Source organism: Lissotriton helveticus, chromosome 6 (assembly GCF_964261635.1).
Source record: "Lissotriton helveticus chromosome 6, aLisHel1.1, whole genome shotgun sequence".
Lineage (NCBI taxonomy): Eukaryota > Metazoa > Chordata > Amphibia > Caudata > Salamandridae > Lissotriton > Lissotriton helveticus.
In genome coordinates this window covers 913,321,441-913,337,570 of record NC_136067.1, presented here as the reverse complement: position 1 = coordinate 913,337,570, position 16,130 = coordinate 913,321,441, and the positions used below count along the sequence as shown (strand labels likewise).

The 16,130-nt window shown below is 41.1% G+C and overlaps 1 protein-coding gene across 2 annotated transcripts in view; it reads left to right on the top strand.

The window, feature by feature from the left end:
* Positions 1-13,119, top strand: part of LOC144763194 (protein unc-93 homolog A-like) — a 365,245-nt gene extending 352,126 nt beyond the window's left edge. For both annotated transcript variants that reach the window (XM_078648560.1, XM_078648559.1), the window contains 2 exons: positions 7,906-8,037; positions 12,581-13,119. In XM_078648560.1, coding sequence (XP_078504686.1) covers positions 7,906-8,037; positions 12,581-12,813 — 365 coding nt within the window. In that variant the 3' untranslated portion in view covers positions 12,814-13,119. The remainder of the gene's footprint in view (positions 1-7,905; positions 8,038-12,580) is intronic.
* The last annotated feature ends 3,011 nt before the right edge of the window (positions 13,120-16,130 follow it).

The window sequence follows — 16,130 nt, the reverse complement described above, 5'->3', positions numbered from 1 at the left end:
GTAGAGGCAGGATAAGAATTTAGAAACAGTCTACAAGCAGATCAAAGACGATTTAGCAAAAATCGAATGAGGAACGTTAGGAAAAAATAGGTGCTGTAAAAGATAGGGAAGTATAATTATTAATATTAACAGGAAAACTTACTCGGGCCAGCAGAGGAGCCCTCGCCGGACCCATCCTGGCCTTCCTGATCTTGTCCCTTCTCCGCCGGCGCCGCTACCTCATCCTGTGTCCCCTTGCCCCTGGGGGATGCTGATGTACAACATGAAAGAAAGACACAAACATGGATGATCGTTGTCAACCAAATCAAACATTTAAAAAAAACAATAACAAATTATTTCGAGGAAATAGACAACAAGTGCACTAAATGTATTGACCTATCTGATGTGGTCTACTAGGATATTAGTATTGCTGGATTTGCGGACCGTCTACTTGGAAAGTTATGTAACTCACTAAACCAACTACAAAAAGGTTCGACTAGGACTGGCAGGCAACACTCCGCAGCACGCGAAGTGACAGACACAGTCCATCGTGATTGCAGACCAGTGAGAAGTTGAACACTAAAAAGTTTCCTACTAAATAACCAGTCATAATATACTCAAACTATCAATCAACCACCACTATCTGTTCTTAGTGGCAGGAGTACAAAGGAAGGACAGGACTTGAGTCTCTAGGGGCAGATTTACAAGCCCCTTGTGGCTCTTTTGCTCCGTCGTTGCGTGACTTTTGTGTCGCAGCGGCAGCGCAAAAGAGGCGCCATGGTGCGGGGTATATTAACAACGTGACGCATCTGGGAGATGCATCACGTTGTAAAGCCCTGCGCCATCAGGGGGCGTTCCGGTGCAAAGGAGAGCGTTCCTGCGCAGTTACGCCTCCTAAAAGTGGCTGAGTGAAATCTCCAAGATTTCACTCAGTCACTTTTAGGCCAATGCTGCGTCAAAACCCTGCGCCTGCTTGAAGCAGACGTACGGCTTGACGCAGCATTGGGGAGATAGGGCACCCCAGAGCATTGCTGGAGCTGCGTCGTGCATTTGTGACGCAACTCCAGCAATGCGCCGCCTTTATGGCACAGATGCGTGACACATCTGTGTCGTTTTTGCCCCATGGTGCGCCGCATTGTAAATGCGGCGCACCATGGGTGGTGAAGGCGTGGCGCTCAATTACTGGCGCATCCCTGCTAATTTGCAGGGATGCGCCAGTAATTGTAAATCTGCCCCTTAGTGTCTAGCATTAAGCAGTTCTGTAAAGTACACTCATACATAATCACTCAGGCCAATGAAATAAGCACAAAATCGAAAACAAGTAAGCATAGTAGCACCGCCACTGAGCAGGCGAGCAGTGCACTTGCAATGCAATCACAGAAGATTTTGAAACATAATTTACCTACAATGTAATCGGCAGCATTATTGCTCTTCGGAAAAAACAAACATTTGCAATATGATAACATAGAGCAGGAGAAAACAGAGTAGTGTTTAAATAGCTACTACTACTCACCAAGCCCAGGGATCTCGACGCCTGGCAGGTCGAGCAGGTCGTGTTCACGGTCCAGGATATCGGACCACCGATGCGTGGCCTGGCTGTAGTTGCGCCGGACCCGAGACTGCGGATACATGGCCCGGCACACCTTCCCCCACAGCTACCGACGCTCCCGGAGCCCGTACCCGCCAGCCATCCTGCCGCCTGCCGCGATTTTCTTGGGGAGGCGGCGCTGGACATAAAAAATCAGTGCGGCCACCTCCTCCGCACTAAAGATCTCCCGGGCTATGACTTGCTCCCCCTTCAATCGCCCGCATGGGAGCTGGGTACGGGGTGCGGGACCCTTCCCATTGTCCTTCCCGGCTCCCTTTGCCATGGTCCTGGACAGGAATGGAAATAATAAATAGGAAATAGGGAAAAATTAAATAAAAGAAGAGGTAAAAAAAGTAGTTTTAAAGTAACCAAAAGTAGAAGAAAACACAAAATATAGATCTAGAAAAATAGAGGGATAGATAATAAGTAAAAAAGATTAAAAAAAACTTCAAACACACAAAGGATGGCAAATATTGAAGTTGGATAGAAAAAGCATGCCCAGAACCATAGCAATGAATGAAAAACAAGAGGGCCGCGCCCATTGAGGACCACGTGGGTAAGTTTGCGTGATATTTCCCCCGCGAGTACGCAAAAACACACGCAAACTTGTAATAGCGCGACGCACACAACGCAAGATTGCCAATAGCGCCAATAGCGCAGATTATGGAAACGCCCTCTTCCTTGGCACACACAAATACATCCTAAACAAACTACAGTCTGTGCAAAATATGGCAGCACGGATCCTGCTTAATATTCTTTGGCGACACTCCACTTCAGTAGCCATACGCCATCTACACTGGCTAAGGGTGGAGAGCAGAATCAAATTTAAGGCTCTCTGCATCGCCTATAAGGCCATCCATCAGACTGGACCAAAGTTCTTAAAGGAAGCTTTTCAGGTGTACATACCTGGAAAGAATCTAAGATCAGCAGCAAGCTGTCTATTGCATGTTCCCCGTACAAGAACGGCTACATGGGGAGACAGACGTTTCCTGGTAGCAACCCCCATACTGTGAAACACACTCCCCTTGCATATTAAAACAGCACCAACACTCATTACCTTTCGTAAGGCCTTGAAGACCTGGCTATTCAATCAATAAGTTTGTGCCCTGAATTTTGTGTATCCCAGAGTATCTTACTGCGCCTAGACACCCTAGGGTATTAGTTGCGCATTAAAAATCCCATAAATAAATAAATAAAAATAAAATTAACGGAAATACGCAACATGCACAAGATGGCCGCGCCCATGTACGACCGCATGGGTAACTTCGCGGTTGGTGCGCTGCAAGCGGCCCGCGAATACGCAAAAAACCCCGCGAACACGCAAAAAAATCCGCAAATTCACCTGAATTCGCGAATTTTGCGGATCGCGAATTCGATTTTGCGCGAATTTGCAGACCGCAAATTCTCAAATTTTGCCCATACTTACTGCTAATAAAGGCCATAAAAGCACAAGGATAAAAGTAAATGTACCAAGAGAAGTTGTTATAACAAGTCATGTAAAAGCCATAAATGTGTGACAGGTACCATTTGCACAAATACATTTTCCTAAAACCATATTTACAGAAGATAAAATAAAGATATGAGTCATTAAAAATAAAATACTATGACTATTCAACATAGAATTTTTTTTAGGTAAGGTGCATATACATTTCATCAAATAGGGTGAAAATTCAGCTAAACAAAAAGGGTCTTTCTCCTAATCCTTAGAGCAACTGAGAAGAAGCTAGCAACTTCAAGGCAAACCATAGGCGAGGAAAGCATCTGCAAGTATAATAAAGCTGGCCTTGCCTGGGTAAAATGACATGAGCTCAATAGCAGAAGAATGTTTTTTTCCGCAGGGAAACATAAAAAAAAGTAAAGTGCAAAGTTTCCTGGTCAGAGAAGTTGTCGCATGGACATGGACTTGAATCCCCAGTCTTCAGAAAGCCTTTTGCAAAGGCTAGTAACCAATTGATAAGATTCAATCTGAATATGGTTAGCAAAAAGCGATTGTCTCCTGGGTCATTAAATCCATGATCCCAGGGAGCTTACTGTAGTTTTTCAAAACCCTCTTAACTAGAGCTCTATGCTCTTCAGCTAGAGAGCAAGGCCTCCTAGTAGTGGGTTTTACAGCTGCATGTTGTAGCTAAAAAAATATTTTAAAAGAAACGTAAATACATGTTGGTTTTCTTTTTAAGTAAAACTTTTTTTTAAATTACTTTACTTTGAAAAGACACTAAAATCCACTTAAAAACTTAGGTTAAAGTGACAGATATAGTTAGTTTTGGTAAAAATATCTTACTTTCCATAAAAATGTTATTAGGAATTCACAGTTATCTGGTGAAATTGTCAGATAAACCTTCCATTTTAAATAAGCAAAACCCCTGAAATTCACCAGTTATAGTTATCTCAAGTAACTATAACTTAATGCGTAAAGTAATTTTAACTCGAATATTTTTGACTAAATGGGAAGGATTTAGAGAGGCGTAAGGTGGGGTTAAGAGAGTGCTAGGAGGAGTTTAAGGAGGACAGGCACCCACTCATGAATCAGTATGCCCATTTTTATTCACAAACTATATTTCTAAAGTTACTGCACCCAAAAAGGAGTCAAATCATTTGTAAATGGATCACAGCTCAGATCTGGCCAACCAATTAGTAGCAACATAACACTTGGGACCTTCCTACCTTTCGGAGAAATTCACACCATATGTACCTTATAGATCTCTTCGCTCGAGTGCCAAACATCTTCTTGTGGTGCCTCAAGTGAAAAAGGCTAGATTAGGAGGAAGAGCTCTCTCCCATCTTGGCCCCCGATACTGGAATGAGCTTCCCATGATCTTGAGACAATGTATTGAGCACCTACAATTTAGGAAGATGCTCAAGACCACTCTTTTCTGTGACTGATTTTGCTGTAACTGCAACACACCCTCATGGCCCATCCTAAGCGCAGGGATACCCCTTCAGGGGTCGATTCAAGCGCTTTATAAGAAATAAATAATAATAATAATAGTGGTGCCTCCTCACGTCAAGAACCTAGTCGTGATGTGGGCTACAACCCCCTCGCTACAAGGGAGGAGCGCAGGGATATTTTTGTAAGAGAGGATGGTCCTAAAACCCTACGTGACCGTGATGTGTTTGAAATGAAGTGAAGTGCTGTGGTGAGTGGTGATTAAAACTGCCTACAGGGTTAGCTAAGGCGAACTTATTCTACTACCCTGTGACACGATTAAAAACAAATAGCTTGTGATGTAGCTGCAGACATTAGAGACAGCTGTATCTGAAAGCGATTAACATGTTTCGGCCTATAGACCTCTGAAAGTGTTGCAGCCTTGTTCAGGATCAGTCAAAAGCTACTGCAAAAAAGTGAAAATGTGGAACAACAAAGTGATTAAAAACAATGGACACCGGGATGGGATACTACACCGGTTGTCCTGATTCGTCGATGGAACCTGCAACTGTCAGGTAATTTACCGCATCTGTCCTGGGCTTTGAGCAAAAGGTACGTATGCCGACCATCCGCACTCAGTATTCAGAGAGCTCCAGCATGTACGTCCAGTGGACAGAAACTTAAATGCATGTTGGTTTTCTTTTTAAGTAAAACTTTATTTTTTTTATTACTTTACTTTAAAAATACACTAAAACCCACTTGAAAACTTAGGTTAAAGTGATAGGTATGGTTAGTTATGGTAAAAATATCTTACTTTACATTAAAAAATCCTTAGAAATTCACTGAAAAAACAAAGTTTAGAGGGGTAGTCATAGTTAGGTGAAATTGTCAGTTAAAACATGCCATTTTAAATAAGCAAAACCCCTGGAATTCACCAGTTATAGTTATCTCAAGTAACTTATGCCCTAAAGTAATTATAACTCAAATATTTATGACTAAATGGGAAGGATTTAGGGAGGAGTAGGGTGGGGTTAAGAGAGTGCTAGGAGGAGTTTAGGGAGAGACATCCTCCTACTCACAAAACAGTATGCCCATTTCTATTCACAATCTGTATTTCTAAAATGAATGCACCCTAAAAGGACTCAAATCATTCATAAATGGATAACAGCTCAGATCTGTCCAACCAATTAGTAGCAACATTACACTTGGAAATTGGGCCCCACCCCGAAATCAGGGCTGGAAACGTGCATGTATACACTTTGTGGTAAGTTTACACTCATAAAATGTGAATAATCAACAATAGTAAATTGACTCCAAAGAGTATATTTACACATGTAGATTTACTCCCATGTACATTTTTCCCCTTGTTATAGTAGCATACCACCCAGGGGATGCCATTTGGTACAAATTAATGCAAAGTAGTACAAAACCTTTGGTTTTACTATTTTCTGGCTACTTCCCAGATCAAATAGCGTTTTGTGCCAAGATATTGCAGCAGCTTGCATTACTTCTTGTGACTTTGCAAAATGTTGACAAATCAGCACCACTGTTTCTTTTTTTCTATGCAAGTATGCTTCTGCTCCTTAGGGGCCTCATTTATGGGGTTTTGACACAAGGCAGTGCAGCAAGTTACGTCAAAGTGAAAGGGTAGGAATTCACCGTAATTATCCAATACATTGCATTCCTGTTGTTTCCCCAATCACTGGTGCTGTTTCTTCAGCCTAGTACCAACGCAGGCACCCTTTCACCATGGTACATGGTGCCTGTGTTGTAGGCAAGATTGTTTTGTGCAGGAATGTAAACCTTCCTGCATGAAAACAATCCATGGAGGTGTTTTCCTTCATCTATGGAAAAAACGAGGAGAAATTAAGATATTTCTCCTTTTTACTGCTGCCCTGAGGAGGTGTAAGATTGTGACGCATTCCCAGGTTTACAAGTCCTTGTAAATCTGGGAATGCATCAAAATCCATGGGAGTTGCGTGGGAACACCCACAGCAATGCCCATGGAAAGCCTCCCTTGTCCAGAGTAAGGTGACGTATCGGTTTGCGCTGCATTGTCTTACTCGAGATTTATGAGGCCACTTAAAGCCAAACAAGATGGCTTTGAGTGGATCATAAAGTTGCCTCAGACACTTGTGTCATGTGTGTACCTCTTTGCGTGGTGTAAACGTGTTGCAAGCCTCTCATAAATATGCCCCTGGGTGTTGGAGCACAGTTGTTGAATTTCTTTTGCTGGTTAACGTAAAAAAGGAGCAAAAAGTTTCTTGTGTTGGTGACTGATGTGCTTAAATACAAGAGTGGTTCTGTTGGGTCAGACAAATTGCTTTGTAAAAGCTAATCAAATGCGAGACATACGTATGGAAGCTCTCTGAAACACATTTGAAGTGAAATAATGAATCTTCACGCAAACGTAATAACTGATTTCTTATAATCAAAGAATGATTTGCATTATATTTACATTTGACTTCAAACACATTACATTGGAATTAATTAATTCAACAATGCTATGAGGTATTTTGTAAAAAGACTGTCGGACACAAGTGAATATCATGTGACAACTGGTGACAAGTGGTTAGTGCTTGAAACAATATACAGTGAAATACAAAGTTCATATATACAATTATGTACAGGAGTAAAGTTGGCCAGAATATATTTCACAACCGAGGACACCTAGCAATTATTTCAAGGATCCTGGAGTTTTCTGAACCCAACCAATGGTTCAGAAAACTCCAGGATCCTTGAAATAATTGCTAGGTGTCCTCGGTTGTGAAATATATTCTGGCCAACTTTACTCCTGTACATAATTGTATATATGAACTTTGTATTTCACTGTATATTGTTTCAAGCACTAACCAGTTGTCACATGATATTCACTTGTGTCCGACAGTCTTTTTACAAAATACCTCATAGTATTGTTGAATTAATGAATTCCAATGTAATGTGTTTGAAGTGAATGTAAATATATTGCAAATCATTCTTTGATTATAAGAAATCAGTTATTACGTTTGCGTGAAGATTCATTATTTCACTTCAAATGCGTTTCAGAGAGCTTCCATACGTATGTCTCGCATTTGATTAGCTTTTACAAAGCAATTTGTCTGACCCAACAGAACCACTGTTGTATTTAATCATAATCACCCAGGTTCTGAGGGACACAGGGTAACCCCTTTTTCTTAAAAAGGTGACTGATGTGCGCCAGCCTTCGCTCTGAAAGTTTGCTCAAGCTGCTCATGCACATCTCTTGCTGATTAAACAATATTTTTGATCCACGTCGTACAAAGGGATTTCCTCTTCCTCTTTTCAAATTTGTGTTATCTTTATTCACTAGAATCTGAATGCCGTAAGCTATGCAAATAATTGATATATTTTATTTTTTTCACTAAGTAGATATGAAATTAAAAGTTTCTGAGACCATAAAACAGATCACTGAACACTAATCCTACTTGTGTTATGATTACTTTCTCCCACACAGCCGCAGTTACAAGCGCTTCCTGTATAATTGCCCTACTACTGTGGAGACCTCACCCTGCTCAGTTTGCAGTCTTTTTTGTCTTCTCTGCTCTCTGGAGCATGGCTGATGCCATCTGCCAGACACTGCTGAATGGTAAGAAATGTTCATGAGATCGATTGGTCTTACATACCGATCCTTGTTAGTCTATTGGTCTACTTAATGTATGTGTCACTTTGTGCGTTCCACTTTCTCCCAGTGTCTCAACTGAATCCCCTCAAATTGTTTTGCCCTCAGAAAGTAATTTATTGTGTGCTGTAATAGAGATTTCTATGTCTCGCTTTGAGAGTTACACATATAAATGGGGTGATCCGAGATCCTGAACTCAGCAGGGCTAGAAGTTTGCAAGAATGGCTTCGTCTGGTGTCCCGGAATGGATCTTGAAATTGAACGTGAGGTGAGAGAGTGTTTGTAATGCAAGATAACATTCTCACTCCCCGTACTGTTTCCATGGTATGTCGTAGTTAACCCAATGGTCCGTGGGAAGATATTACCATTGACATTGTTGGTCCACTCAATGGAGAACATCGCACTCCCTATCTTATTGTCCTAATTGATCTCTATTCTAGATGGGTTGAGCTTTCATCCATTTCGGATTTTACATCCTCTTGTGTGATTTCTTTTTTACAGGATGTATTTAAGAAAGAAGAATTTCCAAAAACACTCTTATCTGACAATGGTCCCCAGTTCTGTTCTGGTCTAATGTCTGATTTCCTGCAATCCTGTGGTATTGTGCACAAAAAATGTGCAGTTTATCATCTTGAAACTAATTCCGCAGTTGAAAGGCTCAACAGGGTTATATAAGAGAACATTCAACTCTCTCGAATAAATTCTTTGAATTGGAAGGAAGAATTGCAAAAATGTATCTTAGCTCATCACTTCTCTACTCACAACTCTACCCGCAAATCCCCATTTGAATTGTTCAAAGGCAGAGCTCCCATTACTAGCTTATGTCCTAGTTGGATGAATTGGGGAAAAGTTGTTAAAGGCAACAATATTGGTGCTTGGAGACTAAGGGAAGAAAAACTTCAACTCAAAAACAAGTTAAAATATGATGAACGGAAAAAAGTTAAGGAAGTTGTTGTAAAGGTAGGTGATGTTGTACGGGTAAAAGCTCCTGTAGGTGCTTTATCTTGGTCTAAATACGCTGCTCTCATGCGTGTCATTAAATGTTTCAACAATGCTGTCAAATTGGAAAATGGCAAGATTTGGTATTTCAACCGAGTTGTCATTCTCAAGAACAATTCTCCTATGAATAAGTCTGATAACAATATGTCTGCCGGTACAAGTGTCTCCACCAATCTTTACCCGAGGCATAGTGTTCTTTGCCCAATTACTTGAAAGACTATGTTGTTTAACAGTCGTGAAGTGTTTGGTTATTATTGTAATTATGGGCCAGATGTAGGTAGCTGAATACCGGTCGGTAACGGCCGAAATTACCGAATTTCGGCCGTCACCGACCGGTATTTGTCTTTTGAGATGTAGGTGGCATGATTCCTGGATTCGGTATTTTACTGAATCTGTAATTTAAGGAATCCGTAAATTACCGAATTCTTAACATACCGATTCGGTAAATTCACGAATCCGTAATGTAGGGAGTACTCAAGTTAGTGCATTCCTGGGTTAAGGATTCGGTTTTTACCACCAACTACAAGTTGGTGGTAAATATCGAAAACCATTGAAAAAGCAATTATTTTGCTTTTACAACAGTGCGATGTGGCAGACATACAGACATGTGGCAGACATACATGCCCTTAGGGCATGTATGTGTGCCACATGTGCACCCATGCACTATTCAGGGGTGCAACAGGGTGTCAATGTGACACCCTGCCACCCTTGAAAATGTTCCCCCTATTACCGATTCGGTATTTACCGAATCGGTAATATTGAATGGCTTCCCATTCATTCCTATGGGCCTCCAGGCCCATAGGAATGTATGGGAGTTACTGAATCGGTAAATACCGATTTTTAATTACCGAATCCTACCGATTCTGTAAAATTTACCGAATAATTATCTACATCCCATTTACCTATTCTTAAATACCGAATCGGTAAAATTCGGTATTTAAGAATAGGTAAATTGAGATTACCCACATATGACCCTATATCTTTAAGATCATTCCAATATTATGTGGGTATAAGTTGATGCATCACTTGTAATTTATTTATTCACTTTGAAGTGTAAGTTCTTTTTATTATTGGAAGGGAGATGTGTGGTGTCTTCCTTCACCTCTCTGTCGTATGTAAGTTCCCTGGAACTTAGGGGGTCATTAGTATGGCGGGCGCACTTTGTCTGCCCGCCATGCCCCCGGGAAACGGGACCGCCCGCTGAGGGTGCGGCGGTCCCGCACTCCTAATTAGGATGTGCCCCGCCACACCGGCGGGCACATGGCGCATCTGCAACATTGCAGTGGGCAGTGCTGAAAGCACCGACCGCCCCAATGCCACAAAGGCAGGTTGTGCCTTTCTAGGCACAACGTGACAGGCACTGCGTGGTGCCTGCCATGTGGTTCATTGAAATACATGGGGGTACCATGTGAACCCCCCGCCCACCACATTCCCTTGGGGTCACGCAACGGCCCCCAAAAGCAGACTATGCATGCCTTTGCGGAAAGGCATGTTCCCACCCAAATTGTAATATGACTGGCGGTGTTTTACAGACACCGCCACCATATTGAACCCTTTTCTACCCGGTTGACTTGTCGACCGGGCAGAAAAGCGTCGGACGGTCTTTCCGTCCGCCGCGGACCCCTCAGGCATTGTAATATGGAGGGGGTCTTTGCTGCAAGGATGGCGGGCGGATCGCCCCTCCCCCCGCAACCCCAACCCCCCCGCCGGGCCGTCGGTGACTTCCGGGGATCCGCCCGCCATCCTAATGGGGCCCTTAGAATGTAGAATACATCTTGTGCCTCACTGTCAGCTGCTCCCTGGTGGCTGATGGATGAGGTGTTTCCATTAAACCTCTGATTCAAGCTATCTCATTTGAGCTGTGATCATTGAGGACGTTTCAATACCCCAAATAAACCAGTCAAGCAAACCATATCTTTACCAGGCATTGGGAAAATGTGGTTTAAAAAACATTTTTTGGGCAAGACTGGTGCCACTTCCAATCAGGGAACTGAGCCTTGCCTGGAAATCACTTGAAAATATCACACGTTGCAGACTGTGCAACTACAGAAGGGAATTGCTGGCTCACATAATACTTGGTTGCTGTGGACTGCAAATTGCCCGTCGCACACTCCTGAGGCTTATTCTTCTACAGCAGGGCACACACTGGGTAATAGAGGCTCAGTGGAGGCTCAAAAATTTGTATCTTCCCTGGAAACATTCCAAACTTGGAAAATTTATATACCAAGCCCATCCGCTGTTGAAGGGGAAGCCGTCAGAGGCCCCTGCCCAATGGACACTTTTTGCCCTACCGAGGAGCACAGAGCAGTCAAGTGCAAAATTGACTCTGCCACCGCTACATCAGCCCTAGGGCACTGGACTTTGCACTGGAACACTTTGATCCCTGCACTTGAGAAGGTTTGTGCTTTGAAATACCTTGTGTTGCTGCACTGAAAAGCTTTTATTCTTTTTTCCACCAGGTCATGAACTAACTGCTCTTAAAGAAAAAATATAATAATAATACCCCGTTTGCTGCTTTGAGAAGTTTCATTTTTGTAATCATTTATGTATTTAATTAATGTATCTCAAATATGTCTTTATATTGGCTATGGTCTTATTTTATGCTGTTTTTACATGTTTAAAGGTTTCAAGTAATCATACAATAAAATATTCATTCATTCATAACATAGCATAACATAACATTCTGCAGTCTGCTCTGGGCATAAGATACATTTCATTCCTTCAAGCAATTTTGGAAGGTTGTCTTGGTTCAGGCTTTCAGCTTGTTAAAGATTTTAGCCAGTCACTGAAACGCCTTCCGGTTCAGGCATGCAGCTGTCCAGTGCCATGATAGTGCTCAGTAATCACCATAAATTGTTTCACTAATTTACACAAGGCTGCCGATTAAATGTATCTACTGAATGGAGCAGTGCGTCTGTCAAAATCACATCACTCCATTTCTCTCTCAGAGAGATCCAATGAGTTTCCATGACAACGTCCTTTGAGTTTATGTTCCTGACATCACTTATAACTCTTCTAAAAAGAAATGTGCCCTAGTACTCTTATCTAAACATTCTATTCTAAACTATTTCTAAAGCAGTAGCAAACCATAACGAATCCACAAGCCTAGTGAAGATTACATATTAAAAATATAAATATGTCAATATATACTGTAACGTGCCACAAACTACCCATATATCATCACAAAGCAAGGCAAACTGATTATAAAAATTATAATGTGTACTTTTTATTAATTATTGAAAGAAATCACTATTTACAACATACAATATATTAGCAAGCCTTTATGTATATCAACACACAACAGGATATTAGAGGCATCAGTGAAGAGTCAGTATACAACATCTTTGGAGCTTTAGATTTATGTGTGCTACAATGATATCAGTTATTATTAGCTCTGAGGATGTAGTAAAAATTCCCTATTTCACATATCAGATTTATTCACCTATTTGTTGTGATGCCTTTTATAGAGTAATCCTTTTAACATTGTACTTTTGTTGTCATATTTCCACAGCTCTGTATGGAGTTTTATTTGATGAGCACAAGGAGGCCGCCTTTTCTAACTATCGTCTCTGGGATTCATTAGGATTCGCCATTTCCTTTGGATACAGCGCAGCCCTGTGCGTCTATGTGAAGCTTTACATAGTGCTGTCATTTCTGGTGCTTGGAATGCCTCTCTATGGAATTGTTGAATACATCGAACGCTGGAAGCGACCTGTAACACCTACAGAGATGCAAGAAAAATAAAGTCTCCTGGTTATCAAAAATACAAGCATCCCAACATACCAATACCTATACAAGCAGGGATGAATAAATGGACAACAAAAATACAAAAAAAGCTGTTCAGGAAGACAGGAAGCTAGCATTATGCATACATCTTGTTGTCTTGCCTTCTGACCAGCATGCCTAAAAGCCTCCAAAACAGACCTTCAAACACATCACAATGTAATTTAGAACTTTCTGTCACATAAATACTCCATATCATCCCTCTTCTTCCTCTTTTGTTTCATGCTTCTTAGCAAATAAGTATATAGAACTTTGCTTAGGGCCCAATTCACAGAACTAATTTAAGACAAAATCCTAAACTTACTACCATTTTAGTATTCACAGAAGGCACTTACTCATTTTGGTATTCACAGAAGGCACTTAGGGCCAGATGTAGGTGTCCAAATACCGGTCGGAAATGGCCGAAAATACAGATTTTACCGATTTTCAGCCGTTTCCGACCGGTATGTGGACATTGGTATGTAGGGGTATGAAAAACCTACAGATTCGGTAATTTTACAGATTCGGTAATTTTACTGAATCGGTAAAATTACGGAATCGGTAAATTTACCGATTCTGTAAATTTTACCGATTCGGTAAAATTACCGATCGGTAAAAATACTGAATCTGTAATTTGCTATGTAGGTAGCACTGTTAACAGTGCTACAGGCCATTCAGGATTCGGTATTTACCATGTAATACTATTACATGGTAAATAACGAATTCCTGTGTACATGCACATCTGTGCATGTACACCTGTGCCATGTGACACACAGACATGCCCTTAGGGCATGTCTGTGTGCCACATGGCACACAGGCCTGAAACAGGGGTGCAACAGGGTGTCAAAGTGACACGCTGTCCCCCTTGTAAAATCGGTACATTTACCGATTAGGTAATTACCGATTCGGTATTTGCTATGGAACCCTATGGGCTTCAAGGCCCATAGGATTCCATAGCAGATACCGAATCGGTAATTACCGAATCGGTAATTACCGAATCTTACCGATTCGGTATTTTTACCGAATTTTTTACCTACATAGCAATTACCGAATAGTAAATACTGAATCGGTAAAATTCGCTATTTACCATTCGGTAATTTGCTATTACCTACATCTGGGCCTTACTCATTTTGGTATTCACAAAAGGCACTTACTCATTTCGGTAGTCACAGAAGTTAGGACTCCTAACTTTAGGACTCCTAAATGCCTTCTGTGAATACCGAAAGTCTTAAAGTTAGGAATGTTTTCAGTTTAGGAGTAGTAAAGTTAGGACTCCTAGCTTCTGTGAATACCGAAATGAGTAAGTGCCTTCTGTGAATACCAAAATGAGTAAGTGCCTTCTGTGAATACCAAAATGGTAGTAAGTTTAGGATTTTGTCTTAAGCTAGTTCTGTAAATCAGGCCCTTAGTGTCTTTCAGTGGTTGATTATATCATATAGGTTTGATGTCTGTATGAGGTTAACTTTACCCAATTTATGGGTATGTTTTGGGAAAAAGATTGTCTTTATTGGAGAATTTTTATTTGAAGAAATATCTTTATTTTTGTGTTAAACAAGATTAATTGCTATGTAAGCTGATGTTATTTGAAGTACTAAACGATGTATTAATTTTCACATTGGTTTCCTAGCGTGTGAGTGTGGTAATAAGTGTTTTTTCATGTACTCATACATTTTGTATGAGTTTTTGCCTTGTGCTGAGATGTGAGTCTGCTCAAGTGCAGAGATCAGTTGATCGTCCTTCAGAAGCGTGAGGGAGTTTGGCTGTTCTCAGTGTGCATGGTGTTCTCCAGGTGCATGAGGCTGTGATTGCAGGCACAAGCTCAGTGATCAAACAATGTGTCAGAGCGTAGGACGACTTTAATTATTGACACTCGGCTATGTTGTTGGCGGGTAGTACATTTTCTGAAGGAAGTAGGGCATTTGTTGACATCACGGCCTATTTCTAAAGGAAATTGACATGCAAAGCTGTTTCTCTGGCAACATACTGCCTGGTCGGAGCATTGGTTGCCAGGAACAATTGGAGAGTGCATTGGTTTGATGAGAGAGTTTATTTGTTTAAAAATGTGTGACAAATGTGAAATTCATTGAAAATACACAGAGGAAATTGTAATATATAGTCCAAAGAAAGAAAAAGACATTTCATAACTGTAAGTTTAAGACAAATGTCATTATGACTGAAAATCTGAATGAGGGCTCCAATTAAGAGGAGGCAATAAGGATAATTGTGAGTAAGGAGGTACAGGCAGCCATACAGGAGACAGTTAGACAGGTTTTGGTCAAAGAGATAGGCGTAATGTGGATGAGGAGGAACATTTCTCCGTTATCGGAAGAGGAGGACCTAAATAGAGGCCCTGGTGGAAAGTGCCTTAGGAAAAAAGAGACATATGGATGGTTCACCCAGTGACAAAAGGGCCCCAAAGCGGCTCACAGAGAACAGGTGTCCGAAGTAGCACCCAGAAGGGTCAATTTTACACTGAGAGAGGAATAAATCCCAAAGAGGAGTTGGAGATGCTGGGAGAAAAATCAAATTAAGATCTAGATGAGTATATTTTAGATTAGAAAATGTGTAACCACTGATAAACACTGTTTTTTTAAGGTATTGAAAACACTGAAAAACAACCAGCAGAATTTTCCAAAAATAGAAACTGAAAACGGGAAAGCCTAAATATAATGATGGATTGGATGAGGAGAGTGGGATAAACAGTAAGAATAGGATTAAAGATATGACAACGGTGGTTGGTCCATATGGGGAAAAATTGTTTGACTCAAGGGATATTAGACATCCCAGGCTCAAGAACTGGTTGCCTTTGGATCATGTTTCAGAATACATTGAGGCCAGATTAAGTAAATCCTTGGAAAAGGGAGACAAAAATATTATGTGGGCAGAGTGGTCCAGACCCATAATAGATGAAAAGGTGACTGTGATACTACATGTGGACCCCGAGTTAATTAATTATATGTTCAAAATGAGAAAAAATCCCAGAAAGAGGAAAAAAAAAAACACTACAATTATGCCAAGACAAGGTGATGGACATCCTGGGCCCCTTAGCAAAAACGTTTGATGCTGTGAAGGAAGCTTTTTAAAGAGTACTCATTTGGACCTCACTGTGGTAAGAGGGTGGTGTCAGCGTTTGGTTTGCCTTTTAGGCAGCCTAATTGCAGGCCTTTTGGCAGAGAGGCATAAGACACTGCTTATGTGTATTCATCTAAAAATGAGTGAGTTGGCTAGAAAAGAGTTGAGTGAAGATGCAAAAGGTTTATTATTCCGGATGGGATGGTGGAGTCCCTGACCAAATACGT